Here is a 27927-nt window from a genome sequence, read left to right on the forward strand (position 1 = left end):
TGTATCATGATACCCATCTGTCTGCTACCCTAATCCACACATAACAACTGCAGTGCGTGTGTGCTTTATGATCCATGGACAAAATAAAACAAATTCTGCGTCCACAAGCTAAAGAAATGTGTGCGTAAAGATGCTCATGTTTGGACGCACCGAATGCTCATTCACAAAACACCAATCCTGCAAACTTTACATTTTATATCATATTATTTAGTACACAATAATGTTTATAATTTCACAAATAATTGACGAATAGGTTGTAAAACACGCATAAATATATAGCATTTTGTATAAATATAGTGCGTAATTACGCAGTGCTCATACGTTGTTGGTAGCCAAATATAACTTATATAGCATTCTTTTTTGTTGAGATCCAACAACGTAACACACGAAGCTTCATTACAAATTACATTATTATTCTAAGAACAATAATCTCACAGTTTGAATCTTTGAGTGTGTCTGCCTGCTAAATTAGGCACGTTTGTGTTACAAGCTGAGGTTCGACTATATATTGAGTGTAATTTGCCGAAGTTTAAGAATATATCCTTAACATAAAATATACTTAAAAACAAACAACAGATATGCACACTTTAAACAACAGGGTGCAATACATATTTTATTGGCATAGGGGGCAGGCTTGCGTGTATGAAAAAGTGTCCATAGAGACAGACTCTTATTCCAATCTCATACCCAAGCCACGCTACTTTAAAACAACATCTGCTCTTAGATTTTGACAACAATAGTTTTGCATAATGACGTTTTTCATGCATTTTCTGCCCGGGCGGAGTCTCTACCTGTAGTGTGTTTCCCGCTGCTACCGACGCCTCATGTAGAGCGGTGGGGGCTGAAAACAGAGGGTGGGTAGCGAGATAGCGTGCACCTCAATCACAATAGCCACCGTGAAATATAAAACGAGCTTTCTATGGGTTTTAACTCTTAAACATGTTAAGTATTTCACTCTTTCCTTGTTGATGTGGTTTATTTAATAACCAACCATCCTGCATGGCGAAGTATGATTCAAACTTTATATTACAACTGTGAGATTTTCTGATTTTAAATAAAAAACTGCAGAGACATGACAGCCCATCAAATGCCACTGCACTCAGGGGAACCACGCGCGCCGCACGCGCCACGGAGACCAGATGGCTGTCTGTTACCGAGCCTTCAACTCCATCGCCAACCCCACCCCACATCCATCCGTCCATCGACCCCACCCCCCACACACTCCTCCTGCAGCACACCAGCATCATAGCAGCCTGCATCCATATCTCAGCCACACACACACACGCTTTTTTTCAACTTTACATGCACGACACATGATCTCCACGCAGTTTTGGCGTGGATGCCCCATCTGCATGTTTCTGATGGGTCCATGTTGTTGTCCAACTGAAATAAAGCACTCTCGCCCCCCTGTTTGGAAACTCTGTTGCAATTGTCTCCCTCGGCTTGACTCATGGATATGTTAGCGTCCAAGCTTTCTTGCAATGCGTGTTTATCAATATGATATGGTGATGACGAGACACAAAGCTCAATCTGTTGGTGGAGATAGAGAGGCTGCTCTGGAAATTCAGATTATACGACTCCGAGGACAAGGTTATTGTTGGAAGAGTTTTACATTAAATATAAAATAGTTTACACTGGACTGCAAACATTGCATTGAAAATCTATAAGAACAATAAGCTTTGATCTGACATGAAACCTCGCAAAACAGAAGCAGAATTACAAAATTACAATTACTAAAGAGTTAAATAAATTCAAGAATGTAAAGCCAAACTCCTGAGCAAAGAGGCTTGGATTTCACATAGAGACTTGTTACAAACCAGTAAATGTATATTATTGTATACTAATAAATATATGTTTATTCGTATGCTGTCCATTGTTCTCCGCCCTGCATTAGATGAAGCTTGATATGTTTTCCCTTTTAAAAGAGCAGTAGGATATGATGAATGTTTGAAACCATGAACATGGAGTTGTTGGCGGATATTCAGTATAATTTAGGATATTTTTGCGATTTGAAATTACAATTTTAAAAGTCTACACAGTCGAAATGTGAAGGTTATCATCGTGTAGACAATATGTTCTGCTTCAACAAAGCCAAGCGTTGTCCTGGGGCACACTTGCTGCACGCGTCCCTGACGGCCCCAGTGGGGTGGACGGATTGTAAGAGGGAGAGGAGGGGGGTGGGTTGGGGGGAGGTACACTTCTCCTCCGTTTTTCTCTACGGTTAGAGTCCTCTTTTGTCTTTTCAGGCAAATTCGGCGTCGGTAACCCATCTGTGCAGGCCGGATAACAGGGAGCCTTTGTCTGAAAATGTTCCGACACTTCATGGGAATTAAGAATCACATGTGGGTTGTGGGATGGGGGAGCAACAGTAAGACAGACTCCACCTGACTTTTGCTTAAGCGTGATGTAAACTGAGAGAAAACGGCCAGCTTCGAGTTTGTTCTCATGAGTCTCAAACAATGGACGACGGCTTATCCAACAACAAATACACGTTTTCTTATATGTTATGAAAGCAACTCGAGCACGACGTGAATACGTCAAGACAATCAGGTCTGCACTTGTAGGAGTATTACATTAATAAAATATACTTATTTAAGAAACGTTAATGAGGCCACGTGTTTTTCAAGTGAATATCCTTTGCAATGGTCTTCCCTTTATTTGACTGTTTTGCAAGAGAAGTCAAAGTTATCCTTCATGATAGGCCACCTGAAATCTTAACGGATTATATCCATTTTAACAATCTTGATTTTAATTATCATGAGGAAGACTCTCTGTCGCTCTTATATGTCTACTCTTAAAACATATTCTTATTCTGTATTCTGTTATTTTAGTAGTTTTATCAAAACGAATATTTAAATGTATCAGGAAACTGTATAGGTTTTCAACAGCGATTGCTGAACAAATTACTGTTCTTTTAGAACCAAACTGTTGTTCTATTGTCAGCGTCAGTCTGTGACTGCAGAGCATCGAACTGGTCGTCAATCCTCTTATCTGTAAAATAAATAAATACAGTTTTTTTAAATAGAGTAAAGAGTTTGCAAATACAAATGTTTACAACTTGACCAACCGAGCAATGGGAACTCATTATCTTCAGTGTGCTGTACCTAAAGTTACCCATCATATTGAAAATCCTAAGTGTGCATGCATTATCTTTTTGCTTCCACGTCTTGCTCTTACAGACCATAAACAGACTCATAAAAACAAGAATGGTCAAAATGAAAGCAACAGTGGCAAACTGTCCTTTTGATGAGCAAGCTTCAAAAACACTGATCCTACAATTTCCATAATGCACGTCAATAGCAGTGATTCAATTCCCGCCTCCTAAATACATGAATCCTTTAAACCAGGGGTGCCCACACTTTTTGGGCCGGTGGGCTACTTTTGAAATGACCAGCTCTACCAACCAAAAATAAAATCCCAAATTGCAAGGAGCTGAATAACACGTGTTATGTATACATGGGATAACTCCAACAACGCTATTTGGGTTCTTGAACAGAAACAAATACATGAATACATAAAACTAAAATGGCATGTTAACCTCTCTCTATTTCTCTCTCTCTCTGTTAAGAAACACATAACAAGCAGGCTAAGAAACCACTCTCCATGTCCTGAAATCTTAAACATAAAACACAAATATAAGTAGGCTACAAGGAATACAATAAACGAGTAGAACAGTCAACTTAGACACCAGACTCAAATGGGTCCTATGAACAGTCTCTCAAAGTTAGTCTCTCTCTCTCTCTCTCTCTCTCTCTCTCTCTCTCTCTCTCTCTCTCTCTCTCTCTCTCTCTCTCTCTCGTGAACCACGGGAGCCGGCTCTCGCCCGCGAACGAGCCGTTTTTTTGTTTTGTTTGCGGAGGGATCTAGATCGGCATGAAGGCACATTATGCAATCTGCAATGTGCACATTATCCCGCTTATTACACATGGCCACATTCTCAACAAAGTAACGACATGACTCCCAATATTAATTGAAATGCTTTTATGGATTTAGAAAATGATTTTATTGATTTAAAAAATAGTTTTATGTATTGATTTAAATTGACATGCATCCGCTAAGAAAAGTAGTCCGTTGTTACTGTTTGAACTAACGTAACAAAGGCAGGAACGGCTTCGATAGTGTTTTTGAGGAGCTTTTTGATTACAGATTTGAAAACATCGTTGCTTGCACAATGTGCACAAAGTAGCACAATTGCTGCAGCCTAGCAGCTGATCTCAGAGCACGCTCCCCTCTCCTGCAGGGGGGCGTGGTCAGCTGCAGCTCACAGAATCAGCCCCCTGCAAAAACAGCGCTGGAAAGAGCAAATGGAGCGAAATGAGGCATGGCATTTGATTTAATTATAAAAGGTATAATATGTGGTAAACTGAAGAGCCCTTTGGGAGCCGAAAGAGCCGGCTCTTCTTGGTGAGCCGAGCCAAATGATCCAGCTCACCAAGAAGAGCCGGAATTCCCATCACTACGGCACTTGACTGATGTTATATCGCTTTGCATTCTGGGTTAACAGACTGGAAAGCGATAGGTCGCTTTTTCTGTCAATCAAGTAAACTCCTGAATTAAGTGGCAGGGAGGACAAGGGAGGAGGGATCAAAACCTGTTTTGTCTATTTTAACGGAGCTTGATTTTTTATTTTTTTTAATGAATGACTCGCGGTCTACCAGCATTGCTCGCCCGCGGTCGTACTGGGCACCTCTGCTTTAAACCAACACCTCCAGCGTTAATACATGCTGGATTTTCGGAAAACCTGGAAGTGTCACGCCAAGCCAAAGATAATGCTTTAATCATCAGGAAGGGTTTTTTTTATATTTTGGAAAGGTCCCTTCTGAGCCACAGAATATATTAGACAATGGTGTGTTTTGATGTGCACATGTCACTCAGTTTAACTTGCATATCATTTAAATCTATCACCAGATATAAACATCATTCCTGCAAAACGGGATGTTTCCTTTGGTCCAGTGCCAACATTTTCAGTGTACAACTGCAGCATGGTAAAGTCTAGATAGAGACGGTGGTGATAGCAGGTCTGTCTCGTGCACAAAGCTCAGACACATGCCCAACCCCCACTGTGACCTCAGTTTGGACAATCAAAACGGAACAATGTGGGTCTCATGTTTGAGTGGTTACTGTATAATGGGACAGTTTCACTTTCCTCCAATTTAAGGCAAACATTTCTTTAATGTCTCTCCTTTTCCATAAGCTCAATAAAAAAAATGGTACATATACAATACATTTGAACTTAGTCATCTGCAAAGTATGACATGTTTATTTATTATAACACAACTGGTGTAAATAATAAAACAGTAAAAACAAAAAATTAAAGGAATTGAGCGTAAGATTTAAGTTTGAAAATAAGTCAAGCTTTTTTTACGAGTAAAGAAAACACTTTTCTCTGCCTTTTCTGTGTGTTCTGTTTTATGGAGATGCAAATACTCCAAGATGACTTAAACTTTGTGACGAAGGGAACTTCGTCACTATGGACTGACGGCTTCAGGCCGGGTAATGTGGCACTTTATTGGCGTGATTGCAGAGTGTATGTTGTCTGTGGCTGATGATTGTGTGCACCTGGTGTCCTGTGTTGTCTCCTCCCCCGTCAACTGTGTCTTGTTGTGCTGATTGGAGTGTGTGTATTTGGGCTCTGTTTCTCTGTCTGTGGGGAGGGCTGGGTGTGTGTGTGAGATCCTTGTGGCTGCAGGATGTGTGAAGGGAGAACCGCAGGATTGAGGCGGTGAACTTTGTGCCCATGATTTTAATAAATGCCCACGTCGGGTTATATTTTTGGACGTTCTGCCTCTGTCTCCTTGCTTGGTCTGGGCCGCTCAACGGTCAGCTTCACAACCTTGATGCCTGAACAAACGTTTTTGTTTTGTTTGTTGTTTTTATCAACACATCCTCACTCCCAGGTCGGCCTATGTTGACGTTATGTCAAGTCCCCTGCCGGCTTTTTCTAACGCAAGGGGGGGGGCCTTAGAGTCCATTTTCAACGCAAGGGGAGGGCCCTTAGCGTTCATTTTCAGCTTTCCGGGATGTCCATATGCTTATGGACGCTCATGGAAGCACGGCATTCGTTTGTGTCGACTGCCCTTAAAGGCAATGAGAGCGTCCATTCTCATTGGATAACGGAGAATTGTACACCCGGAAGTAAGTATTCCCCTTACTGTCGATTGATTTTACAGTGATATCTGCACTACTCATCGACTAAAAAACACCAGATTATCCTTGTTAACTACACAACATTGATTGGTTTAAATTGTGTGCAATGCTTTTGTATTTGTCCCCTTCGATTCGGAGAAACAAATCTTTTTTCGGAGTAAAGGATGGCAGAAGACACTACACTACCCAGAATCCCCAGCTATCGTTTGGACTACACCATGTGCTCTGTTTGACAAACCCCGTGATAGTCCTCAAGCTCTGTGATTGGAGAGTGTGCTCCGAGGGTTACCGAGCCTCGAACAGCAACACACTCTCACTCCCTAAGCGTCCAATAGCGACGTTTGGTCAGTGTCCGTGGCGTCCAATTGTGACGCTCCTAGGCTCCTTCAGCGTCATAAAGGGACGCAAATAGCTTTCAACTGATTGCAATGTATTCCCATCTGCGTCGGGATTTGACGCTCATGGAAGCACGGCATTCGTTTATGTCGGCTGCCCTTAAAGGCAATGTGAGCGTCCATTCCCAGGAGTAAAGGATGGCAGAAGACACTACACTACCCAGAATCCCCAGCTATCGTTTGGACTACACCATGTGCTCTTGACAAACCCCGTGATAGTCCTCAAGCTCTGTGATTGGAGAGTGTGCTCCGAGGGTTAAGCCGATTCTCGAACAGCACTTGAAATGGGATGGAACCACGGCAGACTGTCCAAAACTGGATTTGAACGGGTCCACCGCGTCCCCCCTCCCCAGAACTACACATGCTGGCTATTCTGTTTCGCAACATGTTCTCTATGGCACGTCTCTACTGGGAGTTGTAGTTTTAAAAGACGTTTTCGTATTTCCCATAATAAGAAGTTGCCAGTATTAAACTGTGTACATCCCTGGAGGTTTAGGGGACAGGAAACACTCACATTTAAAACATATAATTAATAAATGGGTGAAAATTGCTTGTGCCCATTATGGGCAGTATTAATATATATACCCACATGCCAGCTAAGGTCAGAAGAGCTTTATTTAACAGCTGGTCTTATGTGTGTGACCCCTGTGATAACATTACATTACATTAATTGATAAGCCTGAAACATGCACTTGTCAAGGTTCAGAGGCACATTTTGCAAATATGGCAGTAGCCATCGATCAGCTTAAGATAAGATATACTTTATTGATCCCAAGTTGGAACATTTGCGTTACATCAGCATGTGTAACAGTTAAATATGCAGTTGTGTTTATTTGAAAATCATTTAGTATAATCACACACATTCTGTGTTTTATATTCAACAATTCTGTGTTCTTTATTTATTGATTGTTCAATACCTGACAAGGCCGGAGATGAAATATCTACATACATCTTATAAGAGTATAATACATGATGTATAATATCAGTTAAAATAAGTGCTTCAACATAGTTAACATTGCTGGAGGTATGCACAAATATTGATAGATGTCTTGTAATGCACTATTGAGGAACCTGCAACCCAAGTGTTTCATTCAGTGCAGAACTACACCACAGTTGTGTAGGCCTATATGATATGTCAATAAACCTTAGAAAATCTTGAAATCTTGAAAGGGATGTGCAAAATAGTCATTATATACAGTCTTTAATTAACTATTAGTAGAGAATAACGAGTAATGAATATACTTTATAGGGATCGTATTAATATCTAATAATAAAAATAATTAAATTCAATAACATGCTTTAACCACCCTTTATATCAGCTGTGCACCTTTATGGTGTAAATACAGCCTATCTACCAATTGGATCAAATATAAAAGTGAGCCGAATTAGTGTTGATACTGCAAGGACACGTATTGTGTGAAAAGAAATGTAAGATGTTGTTTAATGGCTGATATATTTATGATCCACGTCACGTTTTCAGTTCCTCATGTTTGTCTAGAGGTCTTCTCATCAGGGCTCTATAAATACAGAACTACGGCAGATATGTAATATTTAATGCAGCCGAACCGTGTATTACAATGCCGGTATGTGATGACTTTCAAAGAGAAAAGCAAGCACACTCGGAATAAGGTATTATTTTTTTTTTTTTCAATGTTTTCAGATTTCACATCACATAAACACCAAATCCCAGCAGGCATTGCAGCTAAACCATCCAATCATCGAGCTGGGGATCTCGCCTACGTCTGTTTCCGGTTTCGTTTATGACCTATGTATTTTGTTATACGTTCCTTTGTTATTCCTTCACATTTTAATTTGCATTAAAGTATTTTGTGAGGCCTTCTAACATGTTTTTAAATATAACTACGGTTGTAGTTGAAGAGTTTGTAAATTAACATGAACCGAAGCTGTTGCCTGGCAACTCAATCGCACAACGTCACGTCCGTTAATTCCACATTCACACACACGGATTAACATCGATTTAATACATGAATGTAGCCTTTGTTTCTGCTAAAAGAGGTGTCGACCAGCTGGGGCAACAAGAAAATCGGCGTAATCGAGTGTGACTATTACAAAATCAATCATTACGTTGGAGTAGCATTTGGTTGGTATTTCCAGGCATGCAGCAATAGCAGCCAGGTACACCGTGGGTGAAGGATCGCCCCCCCCCGCCTAAGACAATCTGTCCCTGCGTGGTGGGGGCTGCCATGGCTGCCCGCACAACAGCTGATATATCTCCGCCAGCCTGTACGTTGCAGGCTAGGGCAGAACCATCAGGATAAGTGTGTGGCGTTGCACCTTCACTCTGGCCAGAGTTGGGGGTAACAGAGTCAGGGGTGGGAACGCGTACAGAGGACCCGGAGGTCAATCGTGTACGAGTGCGTCCCCGCCTAACAGTGCGTTTAAATCGTGCATTAAAGAGAACAGCTGTCATTGAGCATTTTTTCTTTATGCGAACAGATTTAACGCGGCTCTGCCGTAACGCACCCACAGCGGACTCACGATCCTTGGATGAGGAGTCCAGTCTGCATAGAGTGGTGCACCTCTGGACAGTAGTTCTGTCCCGAGGTGCATCACTCCCGGTACCTGTGTCGCTCTCAGAGAGAGGAGACGTCTGCCGCTCCAAGGGATCAGTTTGTGTGCCAGTGTGTGTGACTGGAGACAACGCAACCTCCCTTGGCGGTTCATACACGATATCGTGTTGTCTGTCCTCACGAGGACATGGTGTCCTCTGAGAGAAGGCAGGAAGCGTTTTAGTGTGGGGACCACCGCTAAAAGCTCCGGGTGATTGACGTGCGCCCGCTGGAGGTCTCTGCTCTAGAGACCTCTCACCGGGCGACCTTCGTAAATACCCTATCAGCCTGTCTGACATGCGTCCGTGGTGACCACCTTCCGTGAAAGGACAGCACCCGTAGGCGCGTCCCGTACTAGAAAAGTTGGGTGTAGTGCCACTATGCATTACATAATAACCAATACTGTCCGTTTTATTATGAGACCCATGTTGAGCGGGTGCTTTATGAGGACATTTGTTTGCGTAATCTGACTCTGCTCGGCGGGCATTATAGATAAAACCCCTCTTTCTAGGAGAGAGAGAACCTCTCTCTCCAGAATATGGGTTGACTCTCTCTGGGCTTGTGAAAACAGATAATGTGTAACTGTTTTGAGAAGCCCAGGCAGATGTCGTGAGTATCTCCTGCTGTATGCTCCTTACGGTACGTCCACACAGCAGCTTCAGAAGAAACTTCCACCACTTCCAACGCTTCTCTGCCCATTGACTTTGAATGGGGATGACGTCACTTTGCCTCGCTTTTCGCCGAACTGCATTGTGGGGGAGCGAAGCGAAGATTTCCAGGATGTCCAGGATCTCCAGGATTCAAAAGTTGAGCAATGTTCAACTTTTGAAGCTGAGCTGGAAGCGCCAGCCAATCAAACACGTTTATGCAAATCTGCACTGCGCATGCGTGTGACGGTGGTGCCTTCACAGCCCCAGCCGGCACTGCGCATGCGCGTGACGGCGGTGCCTTCACGACCCCAGCCGGCACTGCGCATGCGCGTGACGGTGGTGCCCTTAAAGCCCCAGCCGGTGTAGGTACCAGATGTGTTCGGGGTACCAGATGTGTTCGGGTGTATTTCCATCGCATCCGTCATCCGTCATATTTTACGGCAACTCAAGAGGGCCATCACGGTCAAATTCCGAACATTTAAACATAGCCGACACTTCATTCTTTACTTTGTCCGTTATTATATGTAGAAGATTATACTTTTTCTCCGTCATGTTGTTTCCATAGCAACAACTTCAAACAGGCATAGCCTACACTTCATTCTTTACTTTGTCCGTTATTATATGTAGAAGATATTAATTTTGTCCCCGTCATGTTGTTTCCATAGCAACAACTTCAAACAATAACAACTAACCGCTAGCCGCAAAGCTAGCATCACAGCCATTGCTCCGTTTTCGGAGACTTTGCACACGTTTTTCACAAACATGTTCACACGCTAGGAGTACTTCCATTCGCTTCGTCTTGATCTGTAGATGTGATTTGATGTGTCGTGTGTCCCCCAACTCCTCTCCAAAGTTCAGATATTTAATAAAATACTCAGGGGAGTTTCCTGAATTTTCATGCCCAAAGCTAAGCACTAGGCCCTGGGTAACTTAAGAGGCTGATCTCGGGCACTTTTGTCCACTTTCCCTGGTGGTAGAAACTCAAGCCAGACATCCCTGGAATCTTCTCAGAGAGTAGATGATCAGTGGGGCCTTGTTTTTACTGAATGGTGTGTTTTTTTATGGGGAATTCAAATATGAGCTTATTTTTAGGATTTTCGGAGACTTTGCACACGTTTTCACAAACATTTTCACGCTAGGAGTATTTCCATTCATCTTGATCTGTAGATGTGATTTGATGTATCGTGTCTCCCAACTCCTCTCCAAAGTTGAGATACTATATAAAAAAAGGTAAATAAAACATTAAACATAATGACAAAATAAAACCTGAAAGAGATGTATTCTATCTACACATTTCGTAATTATCTAATCTAGTGGTTTTATAAAAGTGTTGGCTAAAGTAACGCAGAATATATATATTTTTTAATTGTAAATAATTAGAAACATTATTTATGTGCACAAGTACATGGGACCCCACCATAGCACCCCACACATAACAAGCTGTCCCGAGTTCCTCCTGCTGCAGATCCGCAGACGGCCGGTGTGTGGCAGCAGAGCGCTGGGAGCAGAGGGAGGTGAGTATATGACGGATATGACGGATGCGACGGAAATACACCCGAACACATCTGGTACCCCGAGCACATCTGGTACCTACACCGGCACTGCGCGTGCCTTCACAGACCCGTCACTAATCCGCCTTTTGAGAGATGCCGTAGCTGCTCTCAGAAGGGGAACAATTGACGGGCTGTTTATTGGCTATATTGATTTTCTTTTCATTATTTTGAGCTGCGCCCTCGGCCTGAAGCCTGGATGCGTCAGCTGCAAATGTTTTATGACAGAAGGATCAACCAATGTGTGACATGTGTTTGTGCGGACTTGAGGATGGTGTTTAGGCATCTCTTGAGGCGGCGGGAACACATTCACGGAGGGAAGAAGGAGGGGCTGTCACGCCGCTCGCTTCTTCTTCCTCAACTGCTGGCCGAAATTCTGGGTTGGCTAAGCCTGAGCTGCATCCGGAACCGGAGAATTTCTAGGCCAGCTTGCCCTTGTCTCCAGCCTGTGCTGGGGACTCGGGGTGGGCTGCGGCCTCTTTAAACCGAGCAGAGTTCGAGGCAGCCTGGGCAGAGGACTGCTGCTGCGAAAGCAGCGGCTGGACCCTTCGAGGGAGGCAGAGGTGGAGTGCCTCGTCCTCCCTCTTTTTCGTCTCACACCTCCTTTGCATGGAAATTCCCTCGGGAACAATGGGCATATCCAGCACATCCTCCTTTTCCCGGTCTGGGAGAGAGGTGAGGTTGAGCCATCTCGCTCTTTCCTGCACCACCATGATCCCCATTACCTTGCCCGTGGCCTGGACGGTGCAGCGTTGGACACGGAGAAAAATGTCCGTGACCGCTGCCATCTCGTCCAGAGTGACTGCCCCCGGGTTACCCGACAGGACCTCGCAGAGCTCCGCTTGGTAGGCGGTTAGCAGCGAGGACACATTCAGGGCCCTGGCGGACAACGCTGCAGCTTTGTAGGACTTTTCAGTCATTGCTGACTGAAAACGGTCCGACTTTGCTGGCAGCGTGGGGTTCCTGCTTGGTGACGGGCCCACCTTTGGTAGAAGGTGAGCCGCTACCAGCGGTTCCATGGGCGGCATGCGGAGCAGGCGTTTGCACACGGCCTGCAGGTCCATGCTCAGACCGGGCGAAGCTGGTGCGCTATCGCCCGGGAGAGCAGCACTTGCCTCAGGCTTTGCAGCCTGAGCCGGTGACATGAAGGTGTCCTCTTCCTGTTCATCCGATTCGGACATCCGACTTCGTGCTCCTCGTAGTCCAGCTCGATGGTGAGGTCTAACCGGGAGCCCCAGCTTGGTAAAGCGCGGGAATCCGTTCCCGCGTGTCTTGTCGTCACCGGGTCCCGGCCTGCCAGGGCGCGGGATTCCGGTTCTGTGGCCATAGCGGATAATGAGCCCCAGACCGACACGGAGAGGGGTTCACTCTCTGTAGCGGACGCCCCCGTGTCTTGACTGCCGGTCGGCGGGTCCATGGACATGGGGGGGGTCCTGTTCCGACAGGCTAGCTTGTCTTGCTAACCGTCGGCGGAGGCTCTTAACGGTGAAGCGGACACAATGTCCGCATGAGCCGGGGTTGTCGATCGCGCCTCGCGAGGCAGGACGAACAGACCTGGTGTGTGTCTGTGCCCGAGATCTTCAACCCGCAGCCGCAGAGTCGAGACACCGAGTCCCTGACTCCTCTGGTGTGAGGGAGAGGGGCGTCCATCTTGGTCGCCTCGTGGCGTGGAGAGGGCCCGCTCTCGACAGGTGGGACGGGAGAAAACAACACACTCTCACTCCCTAAGCGTCCAATAGCGACGTTTGGTCAGTGTCCGTGGCGTCCAATTGTGACGCTCCTAGGCTCCTTCAGCGTCATAAAGGGACGCAAATAGCTTTCAACTGATTGCAATGTATTCCCATCTGCGTCGGGATTTGACGCTCATGGAAGCACGGCATTCGTTTATGTCGGCTGCCCTTAAAGGTAATGTGAGCGTCCATTCCCAGGAGTAAAGGATGGCAGAAGACACTACACTACCCAGAATCCCCAGCTATCGTTTGGACTACACCATGTGCTCTTGACAAACCCCGTGATAGTCCTCAAGCTCTGTGATTGGAGAGTGTGCTCCGAGGGTTAAGCCGATTCTCGAACAGCACTTGAAATGGGATGGAACCACGGCAGACTGTCCAAAACTGGATTTGAACGGGTCCACCGCGTCCCCCCTCCCCCACCCCGTCCCCAGAACTACACATGCTGGCTATTCTGTTTCGCAACATGTTCTCTATGGCACGTCTCTACTGGGAGTTGTAGTTTTAAAAGACGTTTTCGTATTTCCCATAATAAGAAGTTGCCAGTATTAAACTGTGTACATCCCTGGAGGTTTAGGGGACAGGAAACACTCACATTTAAAACATATAATTAATAAATGGTGCCCATTATGGGCAGTATTTATATATATACCCACATGCCAGCTAAGGTCAGAAGAGCTTTATTTAACAGCTGGTCTTATGTGTGTGACCCCTGTGATAACATTACATTACATTAATTGATAAGCCTGAAACATGCACTTGTCAAGGTTCAGAGGCACATTTTGCAAATATGGCAGTAGCCATCGATCAGCTTAAGATAAGATATACTTTATTGATCCCAAGTTGGAACATTTGCGTTACATCAGCATGTGTAACAGTTAAATATGCAGTTGTGTTTATTTGAAAATCATTTAGTATAATCACATAAATTCTGTGTTTTATATTCAACAATTCTGTGTTCTTTATTTATTGATTGTTCAATACCTGACAAGGCCGGAGATGAAATATCTACATACATCTCATAAGAGTATAATACATTATGTATAATATCAGTTAAAATAAGTGCTTCAACATAGTTAACATTGCTGGAGGTATGCACACATATTGATAGATGTCTTGTAATGCACTATTGAGGAACCTGCAACCCAAGTGTTTCATTCAGTGCAGAACTACACCACAGTTGTGTAGGCCTATATGATATGTCAATAAACCTTAGAAAATCTTGAAATCTTGAAAGGGATGTGCAAAATAGTCATTACATACAGTCTTTAATTAACAATTAGTAGAGAATAACGAGTAATGAATATACTGTGGTGACACGTTATTGGACATAATTCACCTCTCTTATTGTGTTGCCACACGGACCCTTTAGTGGGAACACCTGGAGAGTTAGCCCCCATTCCTGCTAGCTCGTTAAGCAGAGCAGTTGATGTGTTGAGCTCTCTATACTTAATGGATAATAAAGATTGGAACTCCGTTCTGAATACACCGCCTCTGACTCCCTTTTCCTGGCGCTACACTGGTGACCCTGACGTTTCCGAGAAAGTTTCCGGAAAATTAACGAGCATGGCTGAACGCGATGTGTTCGTAAAGCTGCCGGAATTCTGGGAGCACGCCGCGGAGGCATGGTTCGCACATGTGGAGGCGCACTTCGTCTGCCGACAGGTCCGTGACGGGGACCTGAAATACTACCATGTGGTAGCAGCGCTGGGCAGCTCTACGTCGTCCAGGTTGGTGGGATTCATCGCAGCCCCCCCACATCATGGCAAATATGAGGCGATTAAGGCCCTTCTCCTTAAGACATTTAGCTTATCTGCTAAGGAGAGGGCCCGCCAGTTACATGACATTCAAGGCCTAGGAGACAGCAAGCCATCTCAGCTAATGGAGAACATGCTAAATCTGCTAGGGGGGGAAGATCCCCGGATTTTATTCACGGAGATCTTCCTGCGTCACTTGCCTCCCCGGGTCCAGACGGCGCTGGCCAACACGCCTGTCACGGAGCCGCGTGCCTTGGCTGAGGAAGCGGATCGTTTTTTCCTGGCTACACAACAGCCCGGTGCAGAGACGTTAGCCGCGACGCGCAGCAGCCCATCTGCAGTCAAGACAGCATGGCGGGGGCCGGACACGGCTGTGGCGAGCCGGCATGGAGACACCGGAGAGTGCTCTTACCACGCACGTTTCGGGACAAGGGCGAAGAAGTGCATTGCTCCGTGCAGCTACAAACCCCCGGCAAACGGAGGGGCCGGCGCTCGGTAGTGGCCCTGAGCGTCGGCGGCACGTGCAGGCTCCTCTTCGTCAGCGACAGCGTTTCGGGGAGCCTGTTTCTGTGTGACACGGGCGCTCAACGGAGCGTAGTTCCCGCGTCGAGTGAAGACGTCACCCGGGGAGGGCACGGACCGCGGTTGACGACGGCTAACGGCGGTCCCATTCGCACGTACGGCGTGAGGCCTATGTGTTTGTGCATCGGAGGACAGCGTTTCAGCTGGGATTTTGTGACAGCGGACATTTCTTTTCCCCTCCTCGGAGCGGATTTTTTGTGTGCTCATGGACTCTTAGTGGACGTTAAGAATAGGCGTTTGATCGATGCCTTGACGTTTTCTTCCCTCGTGTGCACACTTGGCAGCGCAGCGTACGACGGGCTGTCGGGCTCGCTATCAGGGGCAGACACGTTTCTCAGACTGTTGGCCGAGTTTCCAGACCTGTCGCTGCCCACCTTCTCTGCGCTTACCACTAAGCATGGTGTGGAGCACCACGTCACTACCGAGGGGCCTCCTGTCTACGCCAGGGCCCGGCGGTTGAACCCTTCTAAGCTGGCTGTGGCGAGGGCGGAGTTTGCAACCATGGAGCGCCTGGGCATTGTCCGCCGCTCTGACAGTCCTTGGGCTTCCCCCCTGCACGTCGTCCCCAAACCGAACGGCGGGTTCCGCCCGTGCGGGGATTACCGCCGACTCAACGACGCCACTACGCCTGACCGCTATCCAGTGCCGCACATTCAGGACTTTTCGGCGCATCTGGCCGGTACAGGGGTGTTTTCCAAGGTGGACCTGGTGCGTGGATACCACCAGGTGCCCATGCACCCCCTGGACATTCCCAAGACGGCAGTGATAACACCTTTTGGACTTTTTGAGTTCCTGCGGATGCCTTTTGGACTCAAGAATGCCGCTCAGACGTTCCAGCGCCTGATGGATTCGGTACTGCGGGACCTGCCGTTTGTGTTTGTCTACCTCGACGACATACTCGTCGCCAGCGCTTCAGTGCAGGAGCACCTGTCCCACCTCCGAGCCCTTTTCACGCGGCTCAACGAACACGGATTAATCATCAATCCTGCAAAGTGCCAGTTCGGGGTGTCTGACATTGATTTCCTGGGGCACCGCGTCACCAAGGGCGGTGCGACACCTCTGCCAGCGAAGGTGGAGGCTGTTGCGGCTTTTCCTCGCCCGCTCACAGCCCGGTCGCTCCGTGAGTTTCTGGGGATGGTGACCTTCTACCACCGTTTCATCGCCCGGGCCGCACACATCATGCGGCCGCTGTATGAAGCGTTGAAAGGCAAGACCCCCGTCCAGGCGATCGACTGGACAGCAGAGGCGGACGTCGCTTTTGCTGAGGTCAAGACCGCGTTGGCTCAGGCGGCTTTGCTGGCACACCCATCATCTACGGCTCCCATTTCCATCACCACGGACGCGTCGGACTACGCGGTCGGCGCAGTGCACGAGCAGTGGGTGGAGGGCGCTTGGCAGCCGCTCGCCTTTTTCAGCCGCCAGCTGACGCCCAGAGAACGCAGGTACAGCGCCTTTGACCGAGAGCTCCTTGGACTTTATTTGGCCGTGCGGCACTTCCGTTTCATGCTGGAAGGCCGTGAATTTACGGCGTTTGTCGACCACAAGCCGCTCACCTTCGCCATGTCAAAAGTGGCGGAGCCTTGGTCGGCACGTCAGCAGCGGCAGCTTTCCTACATATCAGAGTTCACTACGGACATTAAGCACGTGGCTGGCAAGTCGAACCTGGTTGCTGATTGCCTCTCCAGAGTCGTCATCGGTGCCGTCCAGTTGGGCCTGGACTATACTCGCATGGCGGCGGACCAGGTCACAGATCCCGGCGTCCAGGCTCTGAAGGTGGAGGGCGCGGGGCTGCGCTTGGAGGACGTAGTGTTCGGCGACGCGGGCATTACCCTCCTGTGTGACGTTTCCACGGACTCCGGTGCGCAGGTCTCGTGGGGGCAGGCGGATTGTTCCTCCCCGCCATACGGATTTTGTTTACACGTCAATTCTGGGGGGGCTTGTGTGGTGACACGTTATTGGACATAATTCACCTCTCTTATTGTGTTGCCACACGGACCCTTTAGTGGGAACACCTGGAGAGTTAGCCCCCATTCCTGCTAGCTCGTTAAGCAGAGCAGTTGATGTGTTGAGCTCTCTATACTTAATGGATAATAAAGATTGGAACTCCGTTCTGAATACACCGCCTCTGACTCCCTTTTCCTGGCGCTACAATACTTTATAGGGATCATATTAATATCTAATAATAAAAATAATTAAATTCAATAACATGCTTTAACCACCAGGTGTCCCTTTACATCAGCTGTGCACCTTTATGGTGTAAATACAGCCTATCTACCAACTGGATCAAATATAAAAGTGAGCCGAATTAGTGTTGATACTGCAAGGAGACGTATTGTGTGAAAAGAAATGTAAGATGTTGTTTAATGGCTGATATATTTATGATCCACGTCACGTTATCAGTTCCTCATGTTTGTCTTCTCATCAGGGCTCTATAAATACAGAACTACGGCAGATATGTAATATGTAATGCAGCCGAACCGTGTATTACAATGCCGTTATGTGATGACTTTCAAAGAGAAAAGCAAGCACACTCGGAATAAGGTATTATTATTATTTTGGTCTGTTTCCGGTATTTGTTAATGACGATGTGCTCTGAGATGTGAGCCTGGAATTGCACAGGGGGGAAATAACGTATCTTTAGATGCGGATTTTGTTAAACTAATATGTTTAGGCTGTGGACCAACACTATACATTGACGGGGAAGGGGGTAGCAATAAAGATAACACCATTAAACAGTTACACAACATAACAGAAATAATATCGATAGCAGCGTCCCTAGCAACCACCTTGGTAACAATGAAAACGTCGCGATTTCCTGAAGTAATCTTCGTAATAACTAGCAAACTAAAGATCATGTACATCCACTGCACACATAATCTGAAATAACAACTCATATTTCTCGCATCAAATGACATCAAAACGCATTTTAATGGCCAAACTAACTTTAAAATAGGCATTTTACACCCAGAATAAAACGAATTTCGGCCATGTTTTCTTTTTCTGCAGGGAGAAATTTGAAGATCACGTGACATAGACGCCAGCCATCGGAATGAATGGTGAAAAAAACGGGGTTTGTCAAACAGAGCACACGGTGTAGGCCAAATGATAGCTGGGGATTCTGGGTAGTGTAGTGTCTTCTGCCATCCTTTACTCAGAAAACATATTTGTTTCTCCGAATCGAAGGGGAAAAATACAAAAGCATTGCACACAATTTAAACCAATCAATGTTGTGTAATTAACAAGGATAATCTGGTGTTTTTTAGTCGATGAGTAGTGCAGATATCACTGTAAAATCAATCGACAGTAAGAGGAGTACTTACTTTCGGGTGTAAAATTCTCCGTTATCCAATGGGAATGGATGCTCACATTGCCTTTAAGGGCAGCCGGCATAAACGAATGCTGTGCTTCCATGAGCGTCAAATCCCGACGCAGATGGGAATACATTGCAATCAGTTGAAAGCTATTTGCGTCCCTTTATGACGCTGAAGGAGTCTAGGAGCGTCACAATTGGACGCCACGGACACTGACCAAACGTCGCTATTGGACGCTTAGGGAGTGAGAGTGTGTTGGAGAAAAAGGTATTACCACCTTGTCCTTAATCCGGAGAAAAAGGACGGTGTGGGTCTTTTATTCCCGGAGAATACTGACTGGTGTGGCAGTATGCTCCTTTTTAATCCTTTTCCCCTCCGTGGAGGAGAGAAAAGAAAAAACCTCCTCGCTACCGTGGTGTCGGTAGAGAGGGAGCGAGCTAGCAACAGGTGTGCTGCTAGCTTAAAAAAATCTGACCTACCTTACTTTCCGGGGAAGAGAAGGGCGAGGTCGATTTTAATACTAACTGGCGTTAGTACTACCGTCTTCCTGCGAAGCAGAAGGAGTAGCCGGCGAGCGCCCGTCGACCAAAATGGGTATTTGGGTTCAGTCTGTGGACAGTGAAGCTTGCCCGGCTACTGTAGAGATGTGCTCTGAAGCGAGAAGAGGTGTTTGAATGATGCATGCGTCGTGGCGCAGGCTACTTATAGGGGGTGAATTCCCTGACGCTGATGTCAAGATCACCAGCCAATCAGGATTGGCGTAATGAGATTGATGCTTCTGTTTGCTCCACGATGAGGCGCATCCCATAGTGAGACATCGAACGGAGTGTTATGAATGAGAACACGGTTTTCTCACAACTTCAATTAAAATGCTCCAAACGCCCCAAAACTTCACAGGTTTGGTAACGATGCAGCCATCAACGCATCTAAGCGTATTATGGGATGTCATCAAATGCCGTTGGCATGGCGACAGATCATTCACCATCAAGTTAGTTCAAAAGTTTGCAGTTCAAATATTCTGCTGCTTTTCCAAGCCTTTTTAATTTATTTTCTTCTCTCATCATCACACATTCAACCCCCCTCATGTATCATTTCAATCTAAATTCTTCACTTTCTTCTTACACATTACATTTCAGCATAGCAGTTTAGCGTCAGATTTTCAGCAGAAAGCATTCCCACTAGCAATTTCTTCAGGAATTGCATTCTCTAGTTAACCTTGCTGCCTGAATAAACTTTGTGTTTTGTATGTTAGGGTCAACTTGTGGCGTTACACAGACTCATCCACTAATACACTCTGATCTGCATCGTTGAAATAGTGTCACCTCAGAGTGGCTTGACACGAGGAATGCGACACTTGTAGCCCATGTCCAGGATACGTCTGTGCGTGGTCGCTCTTGATGCACTGACTCTAGCCTCAGTCCACTCTTTGCGAAGCTCCCAGCTCCCCCAGATTTTTGAATGGCATTTGCTAGACAATCCTCTCAAGTCTGCGGTCATCTCTATTGCTTGTGCACCTTTTCCTACCACACTTTTTCCTTCCACTCATATTTCTATCAATATGCTTGGATACAACTCTGTGGACATCCAGCTTCTTTAGCAATGACCTTTTGAGGCTGTGTCAACGACTGTCTTCTGGACAACGGTCAGGTCAGCAGTCTTCCCCATGATTGTGAAGCCTACTGAACCAGATTGAGAGACCATTTGAAGGCTCAGGAAACCTTTGCAGGTGTTTTTGAGTTAATTAGCTGATTGTGAGTGTGACACTGTGAGTCTACAATATTGAACTTTTTTCAATATTCAGATTTTCTGAGATATTGAATTTTGGATTTGTATTAAGCTGAAATCATCAAGATTAAAATAAATAAATAGTTGAAATAATTCACTTTTTGTCAAATTAGTCTATATAATATATGAATTTTACTTTTTAAATAGAATTACTGAAATCAATCAACTTTTCCACGATATTCTAGTTTATTGAGATGTACCTTTAAGTATTGCTAAATATTTTTCAAATACAATTCACTCCATACGTTTGCTCAAAAACAGGCAGCACTAATGGCCATGATTCCCTGCTATTTCGTGATATGAGTAAGCTTTGCTATTTTACAGTTTTGTGAGTAATTTCCTTAGATACATTTGAATGTATGCTTTAAAGCACTGTGCTTTAGCATGTTCTATGCATTATCAATGACCATTTCCAATAGAATATCATTAGTCTTATATACATTTCCTACCTAATGTGACCCACTAGTTTTGTCAGTTCACCACAGTTCAGTCTGACAGTCAACCTGAAAAGACATCAAATGTTCTTGAGAGAGTATACAGTTTTTTATAAAGTCCATGAACAAATGCTTGAAAAGGTTCTTCCTGAAACGGACAAAACAAAATACATTTATAATAGATAACTGACAAAATGTTTTGTATTAGTCCGTAGCTCTAAATCTGATCAAAACCCATGTATCGCAATGTCACTTGACGAGGAAAATGAGTTTCGGCAACACTTGTTTGAGACAATGAAAAGGAAGTTGTTAAATGTAGATTTTAAATTCACCAGCTTGGTCAAATTACTCTTGAGACAACCAGCACGAATACGATTTAATACAATTCCAGAAAGTTCTTTCTATCACGCAGCACTAAAAAGCATTTTTGCCTCTGGCTTGTATTATTAACTGTTGCCACTGAACCGCAAACTTCGTCTTTTAACACTCATGATATATCAGTATACCTATCCAGTCAAGACAAATCTATCTCGACTTTGATGCACTGAGAGAATATGATACATTTTCCAGTGTCACGCTTCTTAACACCAGCACTCATGTTAAACATCCTGGTATGTCTCAGTGCTGCCCTAACCAAATCACTTTGGACTAAAAAGGTCTGCCTTATACAACCATTACTAAAAGGGGATTTTAAGCGCTGGATGGAATAACATTTGTCTTGTGAAATAACTGCATTAAAATTAGTACATTGCCAAAATTATAATTTTGAGTTTTTCCTGGGTATCACAAATCAGAGCAGTATGGACATGGTAAGCAGTGCAAGCACACTCACTTAAAGCATATAATGGAAACAAATGTAACTGCATCACGTAAGGTTAAATTGGAATTTACAGCCATGCTTTAAATGATGTCCACACAATCTCCAACACTGATCATACAAATTTGGCAACAAGTTAAGGATAAAAGTGTATTAACAACATATGTCCTCTTTTCACATAAATCCATTTGTATCTAATGCCTTCAGAGATGGCCTTTCCCAAAGTTATCAAAATGTAAGGGATACTGTTAAAGATGGGGTTCTTTAGACTTTTAAGGGCTCGTAGAGCTCTTCCCCCAATACAGACACAGCACTCACATGTTATGCACTTTATCATTTAAAAGAATTGCCTCTACCTAATTGTGTGCATTCAGGTAGACAGTTGTTATCTTAACAACTCAGGGATTGTTCAAATCAACTGTTAGGAGTCAGAAACCAAATTGGAATAAGTCATTTAGAAGTGAAATGGGAAGCAATAGTCCGTTTTTATTATTTTAACAAGACATAACATTACTAATAGAATGTATTGTACTCCTGACTGGCTGCAGAGAATAAATCACCAGTACTTCCATTTATAACCAAGAAGCCGAACTGATACGTTTTGGGTCTGCACATGTCTAAAGGCTACTGTATTTGAACTCTAAACTCTATCGGCTTGATCCCCCAAAAATAACCTTTCTGGCCAAAAAAAAATTACTTTTCTTTTTCTTTTTTTTTTGATTAAAAAAAAAACAGGAGAGCCCTAATCACAGTCAACACAGCCATGCAATGGAAAAAGGATCCGGCATTATGATGATTATAATAATAATAATAATAATATTGTACCGTGTTGCATTATTCGGCAAAATGTCAGACACCATATATATGCTTACCTGCATAATGCTTTATTGTATCTTATACAAAGTCATGAGTTTAAAGTATATCAAATAATACTGAAACTCATTTTCTTTTGCAACAAATGTGTTTTTTTCATAATAGAACTGCACTGAGAAACATCAGCTTCAGGTTGTGCAATCATGTGTGTATTCTTTATACAGAATAAAAATGAGAAACAGAAGTAGGTTGCCTATAGGAAATTATTTAGTAAATGTGGTGAATTCACGGTATGCCTGCACATAGAGAATAACCATGTGACAATAGTCAGATCACGAGTTATAAACAAAAAATAAAAGTATAAACTTGCTACAATCACATGGGCTAAAAACAATTACTTAAATAATCTTATGGTAAAAGTCCTCAGGAACACGTTTTTTTTGGTGACGTTAAATCTGTCATTGTAATTCACAACTGCAGTCATCTCAGTGTGTGTCCACTCAAACAACCAGTCGAACTTTTTCCCACCAATTTGGCGGCAACTAGAGGGGCGCCTCTCATGTGAGACAATAGAGCAGCTGCTGAGCCTCAATAGGCTCAGGGTGACCTGCGGCTTTATGCGTTTGCGCGCCTTTTTCATTCCTTTCATATTCTGAGATTTCTCTTATTGAGACGTCAGGGTTTAATGATTCAATCAACATCCGCAGATCACCACAAAATTAAAAGATCAAACATCACAAACATATTCGAGAAATGTACATTTATTGAAAAGCTTGTGTCAATGACAAAACATTTGAAGTGTCGTAAAACATTTTTTTTTCATAACGTCAAAGAAATATACAGTAGGCCTATATAATCCTATTTAACACATAGTGTTTACAGACTATTCTTTTTGCACAGACCAAAATACTTTTAAGTCCATAGTGCAAACCTCAAACAAATTAACCCTTGGGGTTTTACAAAAGTGTTGTCTACAACCCATATCTTTGAAACCCCAAAGAGGATTGCATTTTAAAAAGCCCTTAGACTTCCGTTTCTTTAAGATCTGTGCTCGTCTGCTCTCTAGCAGTGAACACAATGATCCAAATGCTGAATTACATTATTGTACAGCATCTTCAACAATTCTTATTTGCTAAGACTTATTATATTGGAATACAAATAGCATAAATAACATCACAAAAATAAATAACAAGTAATGAGTGTCCGCCTAATCTACCAAGGTCTCCACGTGGCAGCGCTGACTGCCTGTGGGCCGGGCAGTGCGCGGCTGGGAGCCACTGCGCCGCTGCTGCTGCTGCTGCTGCTGCTGCTGCTGCTGCTGCTGCTGCTGCTGCTGCTGCTGCTGCTGCTGCTGCTGCTGCTGCTGCTGCTGCCGCTGCCGCTGCCGCGGGACTGGCTCTCCAGTCTGGAGCTGGAGCTGAAGCTGGATTTGAGGCTCATGAGTTTCTGTTGCATCTGAGGGAGAGTCCTGGAGCTCTGAGGGCAGCAGTTCAGGCAGGTTGGGGTGACTGTGGCGGAGGAGGACTGCTGAACGAATTCGTTCACCCGCTGACACGCGTCTTGATCCAAGCTTGTTTTGGGAAGCATAGTGGAGACGCGCTGGAGGCAGGCTTTGAAACCTTCTCTGTAACTGTCTGCGGAATCTGGAGGGAGAAGACAGTTGATTAATGACTTGATTTTCATGTGCAGAATATAATCTCAAAAATGATAGTTCGTGCAAAGCATATCATGGTTCAAGGGAAGATGCGTACCTTTGACAGGAGTGGAAGGAAGGTCTCTGAGGAAGCGGACGGTCATTTCCAAAATATCAGCTTTCTCCAACTTGGAGTAGCGAGCGTTGTCTTTGCCAACCAGAGGAAGGATGAGACTTTTCAAATGACTCAGACTGTCGTTGATACGAGCACGCCTTTTCTTTTCCAACAAGGGCTTGAGAGTCTGGAAGAAATTAGGAAAACTCGTTAATTCAGCTGCACATTTACGAGTCAGATGAGAAAACATTTCCAGTAACAAAACGAGCTATACAGTTTCTGTCCTTCTCTTACCTTTCTCAGTTCGTTGGCTTGTTTTCTCTGGGCCACGGTGGACCTGGCAGGGAGGGGCTGGTCGGCCTCGGTAGTGATGCTGGGACTCATTTTGTTGTTGTTGCTTTGCTTATTGAGGGGAGATAGTTGCTCTTGGAGCTGCTGAGCTGAAGTGTGCCTCGGAGCTGGAGAGCCTCCTATTTATGTGGCTCCGGCGCGTCAGAGGGGAGGGAACACAAGCCATCCTGTTGGGGGTCTGACATGAGGGGGGCGATGCCTTGGGGACCTGTCTGGACCATCTGGCCCCGTTGCGACCCTGCGATCACCGCTGGTATGCGAAGCTTCGTGATGATGTTGCGCTATATCGCGTTCAAAATGTAAAGCTTTAACGGTTTTCCAAGATCCAATTACGCATGCAAGCAATATGACGACGACGTTTTTCCGATAGAGGTCGTATCGGATAGCTTTTTGTAATAAAAAAAAATACAGCAAAGAATGTGATTTACTTGTCTGGTATTATTTCTAAATTGACAATATTTCTGTTTATTAGGTTGTTTTTATAATTTTGTATCGAACGTGTAACACATTTGAGCGGCAAATGTGGTTAAAGAACTTTTAAGTGTAATGAGATACATCGTTTTTGTACCAAGTTGAACTATAAATGAACAATTCAAAAGTAATATAATGATAGAGAATAGAGACATAGATTTAGTCACTTTATATGCTTATGGATGATTTGCCAACCAGCCACAATAACAACCAGACGAGTGGTTCTGAGGTGACAAGCCTAATCCATTCCTACAATTAATAAACCAGATACCCAAGCCACGCTATGTATGGATTAACATCTGCTTGTGGACCATCAGCGGCTTGTTTCCAATATCAACAATAGTGTATACCTGGAGCACTGGGGGAGGAGACTTAGTGACGTAAAAACAGACACAGAGAGGTGCGTATGTGTGCGGAATAGGGGTGTAGTTGATCAATACAAAGGAGTAATGCAGTAACGAGCCTGTTTTAACAAAGCATATAAATGGAGAGGAATAGGCATAGTGTTATAGAACAAAACATTCTTAAAACTATTTAAACATTGTGGGATTACATTTAAACTCAATACAAATGTATTGTATTTTAGTTATTTCATCATCTTCAAATACTTGTCTCCTTTGCTGACTATTACAGCAGGCACAGTGCAGTGAGCTGCCAGTAGGATTCACGCGTTCGGCACGCGCCACAACCGCGCAACAGATGGGAACCCCTCCCCCTCTCCTGCCTATCTTCCGTCTCTCCACACCACACACACACACTTCCCTGTTTCTCACTGGTGCACCACTCTGCTGCTGCTCCCATCAGCATCCTCTTTTACCCCCTCATCATGTATGTGCACCATGCTACGTTTTTTGTCTTTTTTTCGAGGAGGGGGGATGTTGGGTAGCACACAGACACATTTGGCCCAGTTATATACCAATACATTAGTACGAATAAAACCAGGGTGCGAACTGGAGGGGAGCAGGGGGAGCTATAGCTCCCCTAGTAGTGACATGAGCTCCCCTGGGAACATGGTTTGTGAAATTTGGGGGGAGCTCTCTAAAATACTGATATGATGACCAAATAAATTCCATTTTGGGCATGTTTTTTTTTCAAAGGTGTAAAATAAGTGAAATAAAATTATAGTTTATGATTCATGAAAAAAGTGTCGCCTGCTTGCACGCTGCCCGCAGCTCCACCCACTACCCACTCACTCACAAGCTCGTTTAGTTGGCACTGCATGTTTACCAGGCATTGTTGCTGCTGCTGACATGTCGAAAAAAAAAAAAAAACGTACCTTGGGCAATTTCTTTAAAAAGACGGCCAAACAACCTGATCAAGAAGACCAATCGAATGTAACTGGTGGGAGCACATCGTACGTTGTGACTGCTGCTACAACAGAACCGAGAGAGGAGGGAGCTAACGTCAGTGCTAGTGCTAACTTGACAGCTAACGTTAACTTGGGGGCTGAAGAGACACAAGAAGACGAGCCAAGAGAAGCTAACTTGATGACTACAACTACCATAGTAGAGGTCGAAGGAGATGTGGAAGAAGATGATGATGATGATGCTACTGATGACCACTCCACCTGTTCTTCCTCTTCCTCCCTGCCTGCTGCTCGAGATGGGGGGGGCGAAGTTGCTGCGGTGGTCCCGCGGCCGCCGGCTGGCTGGACCAGCCAACAGTGGAGTGAGTGGATCACATTTTTGAGACATTTTAAGTTGATTTAATTAAACAGTCAAACGTTACATTGGTGGTCCGTGGATTACTTATTATCAAGTTGATTGAAGTTTGCGTAGCCCATACATGCTCGGGAAATCTGTTGACATGAACATGATCCATCGGGACGTTTCATGTAAATGTAGACCTGTGGCATCACCCCGTGTGCAACAGATTTTCTCTATATAATAGGCCTATGTATGTGCTGTTGCTATTAATGCACGGATCAGCATTTGCTGATCAGTTCGCACACTGAATAAAACAGACTGTGTACCAAAGTACACACGACGCAACAACATGCTTAAAAGGAAGGCTTACAACTATGAATTCACAAAGGCATCAAATAAACTATCTAGATTTAAGATACGGCAAAGACCGACTTTACGCACAACATTTACGCACGCAATTGTTTACTGAGGCACTTTCAACCTAAAGGCTTTAGGCTTTAAAAAGCGCGGGAACTTACTTGAAGCACTGAAATGTCAATTTAATGTCAGTTTATTTGAGACAGAGATAGTTTTAAATTATCCTATCATTTTGGTTAATATGACGCTGCTCTTCGGCTGCAAGCTGTCTTTCGGGTTTTTTTTCATCCCTCTTTTTTCAAACATGAAACAGTTCGCACGCGTCCTTCCCCAAGGGGCCCCAAATAACTGCCATCAAGTCGAGTCTGGGAACTGCCCTTCGAAATAAAACCCAGAAAAAGTGCATGAGAGGCTTCGGTTAGGAAACCTTTTTGTCCTGGTTTCAGCGTGGGTATCCATCTGTGCAAGCTGAGAGAACAGAGATCTTTTGTTGAAGCGGGTACAGAATATAAAGGACTTGTACAGCAACTTTATGAGACATGGATATGATTTGCCTTTTTGTCTTCTTTCACTCAAACCACATTGAGTTCAATAGCTGACTATATCAAGTTTTAGATACATATAAGAAATAGTAGCAGCATGTTCAATACTGATTAGTCATTTTCATTAAAAAGTATTACAAATATATAATATCGACAATTTTAGGTTAGAAGTATTGAGGTTGTATTATAACTAGTAAAAAAAACATCTCAAATCCTAATCCTTGATATGGTGAAGATAATTCTTATAAGTGAAAATGTAATCGTATAAACG

The 27927-nt window shown here is 44.5% G+C and overlaps 1 protein-coding gene across 1 annotated transcript; it reads right to left on the reverse strand.

The window, feature by feature from the left end:
• Positions 1 to 23753: 23753 nt before the first annotated feature.
• Positions 23754 to 24741, reverse strand: LOC117448982 (transcription factor HES-2-like). Its single transcript, XM_034086278.1, has 4 exons — positions 24584 to 24741; positions 24293 to 24476; positions 23909 to 24184; positions 23754 to 23818 (listed from the first exon to the last, which is right to left on the reverse strand). Exons 1-4 carry the CDS (start codon positions 24671 to 24673, stop codon positions 23754 to 23756), a joined length of 615 nt encoding a protein of 204 aa, XP_033942169.1. The 5' UTR covers positions 24674 to 24741.
• Positions 24742 to 27927: the final 3186 nt, after the last annotated feature.

Source organism: Pseudochaenichthys georgianus, chromosome 7 (genome assembly GCF_902827115.2).
Source record: "Pseudochaenichthys georgianus chromosome 7, fPseGeo1.2, whole genome shotgun sequence".
In the NCBI taxonomy this organism is placed as follows: domain Eukaryota; kingdom Metazoa; phylum Chordata; class Actinopteri; order Perciformes; family Channichthyidae; genus Pseudochaenichthys; species Pseudochaenichthys georgianus.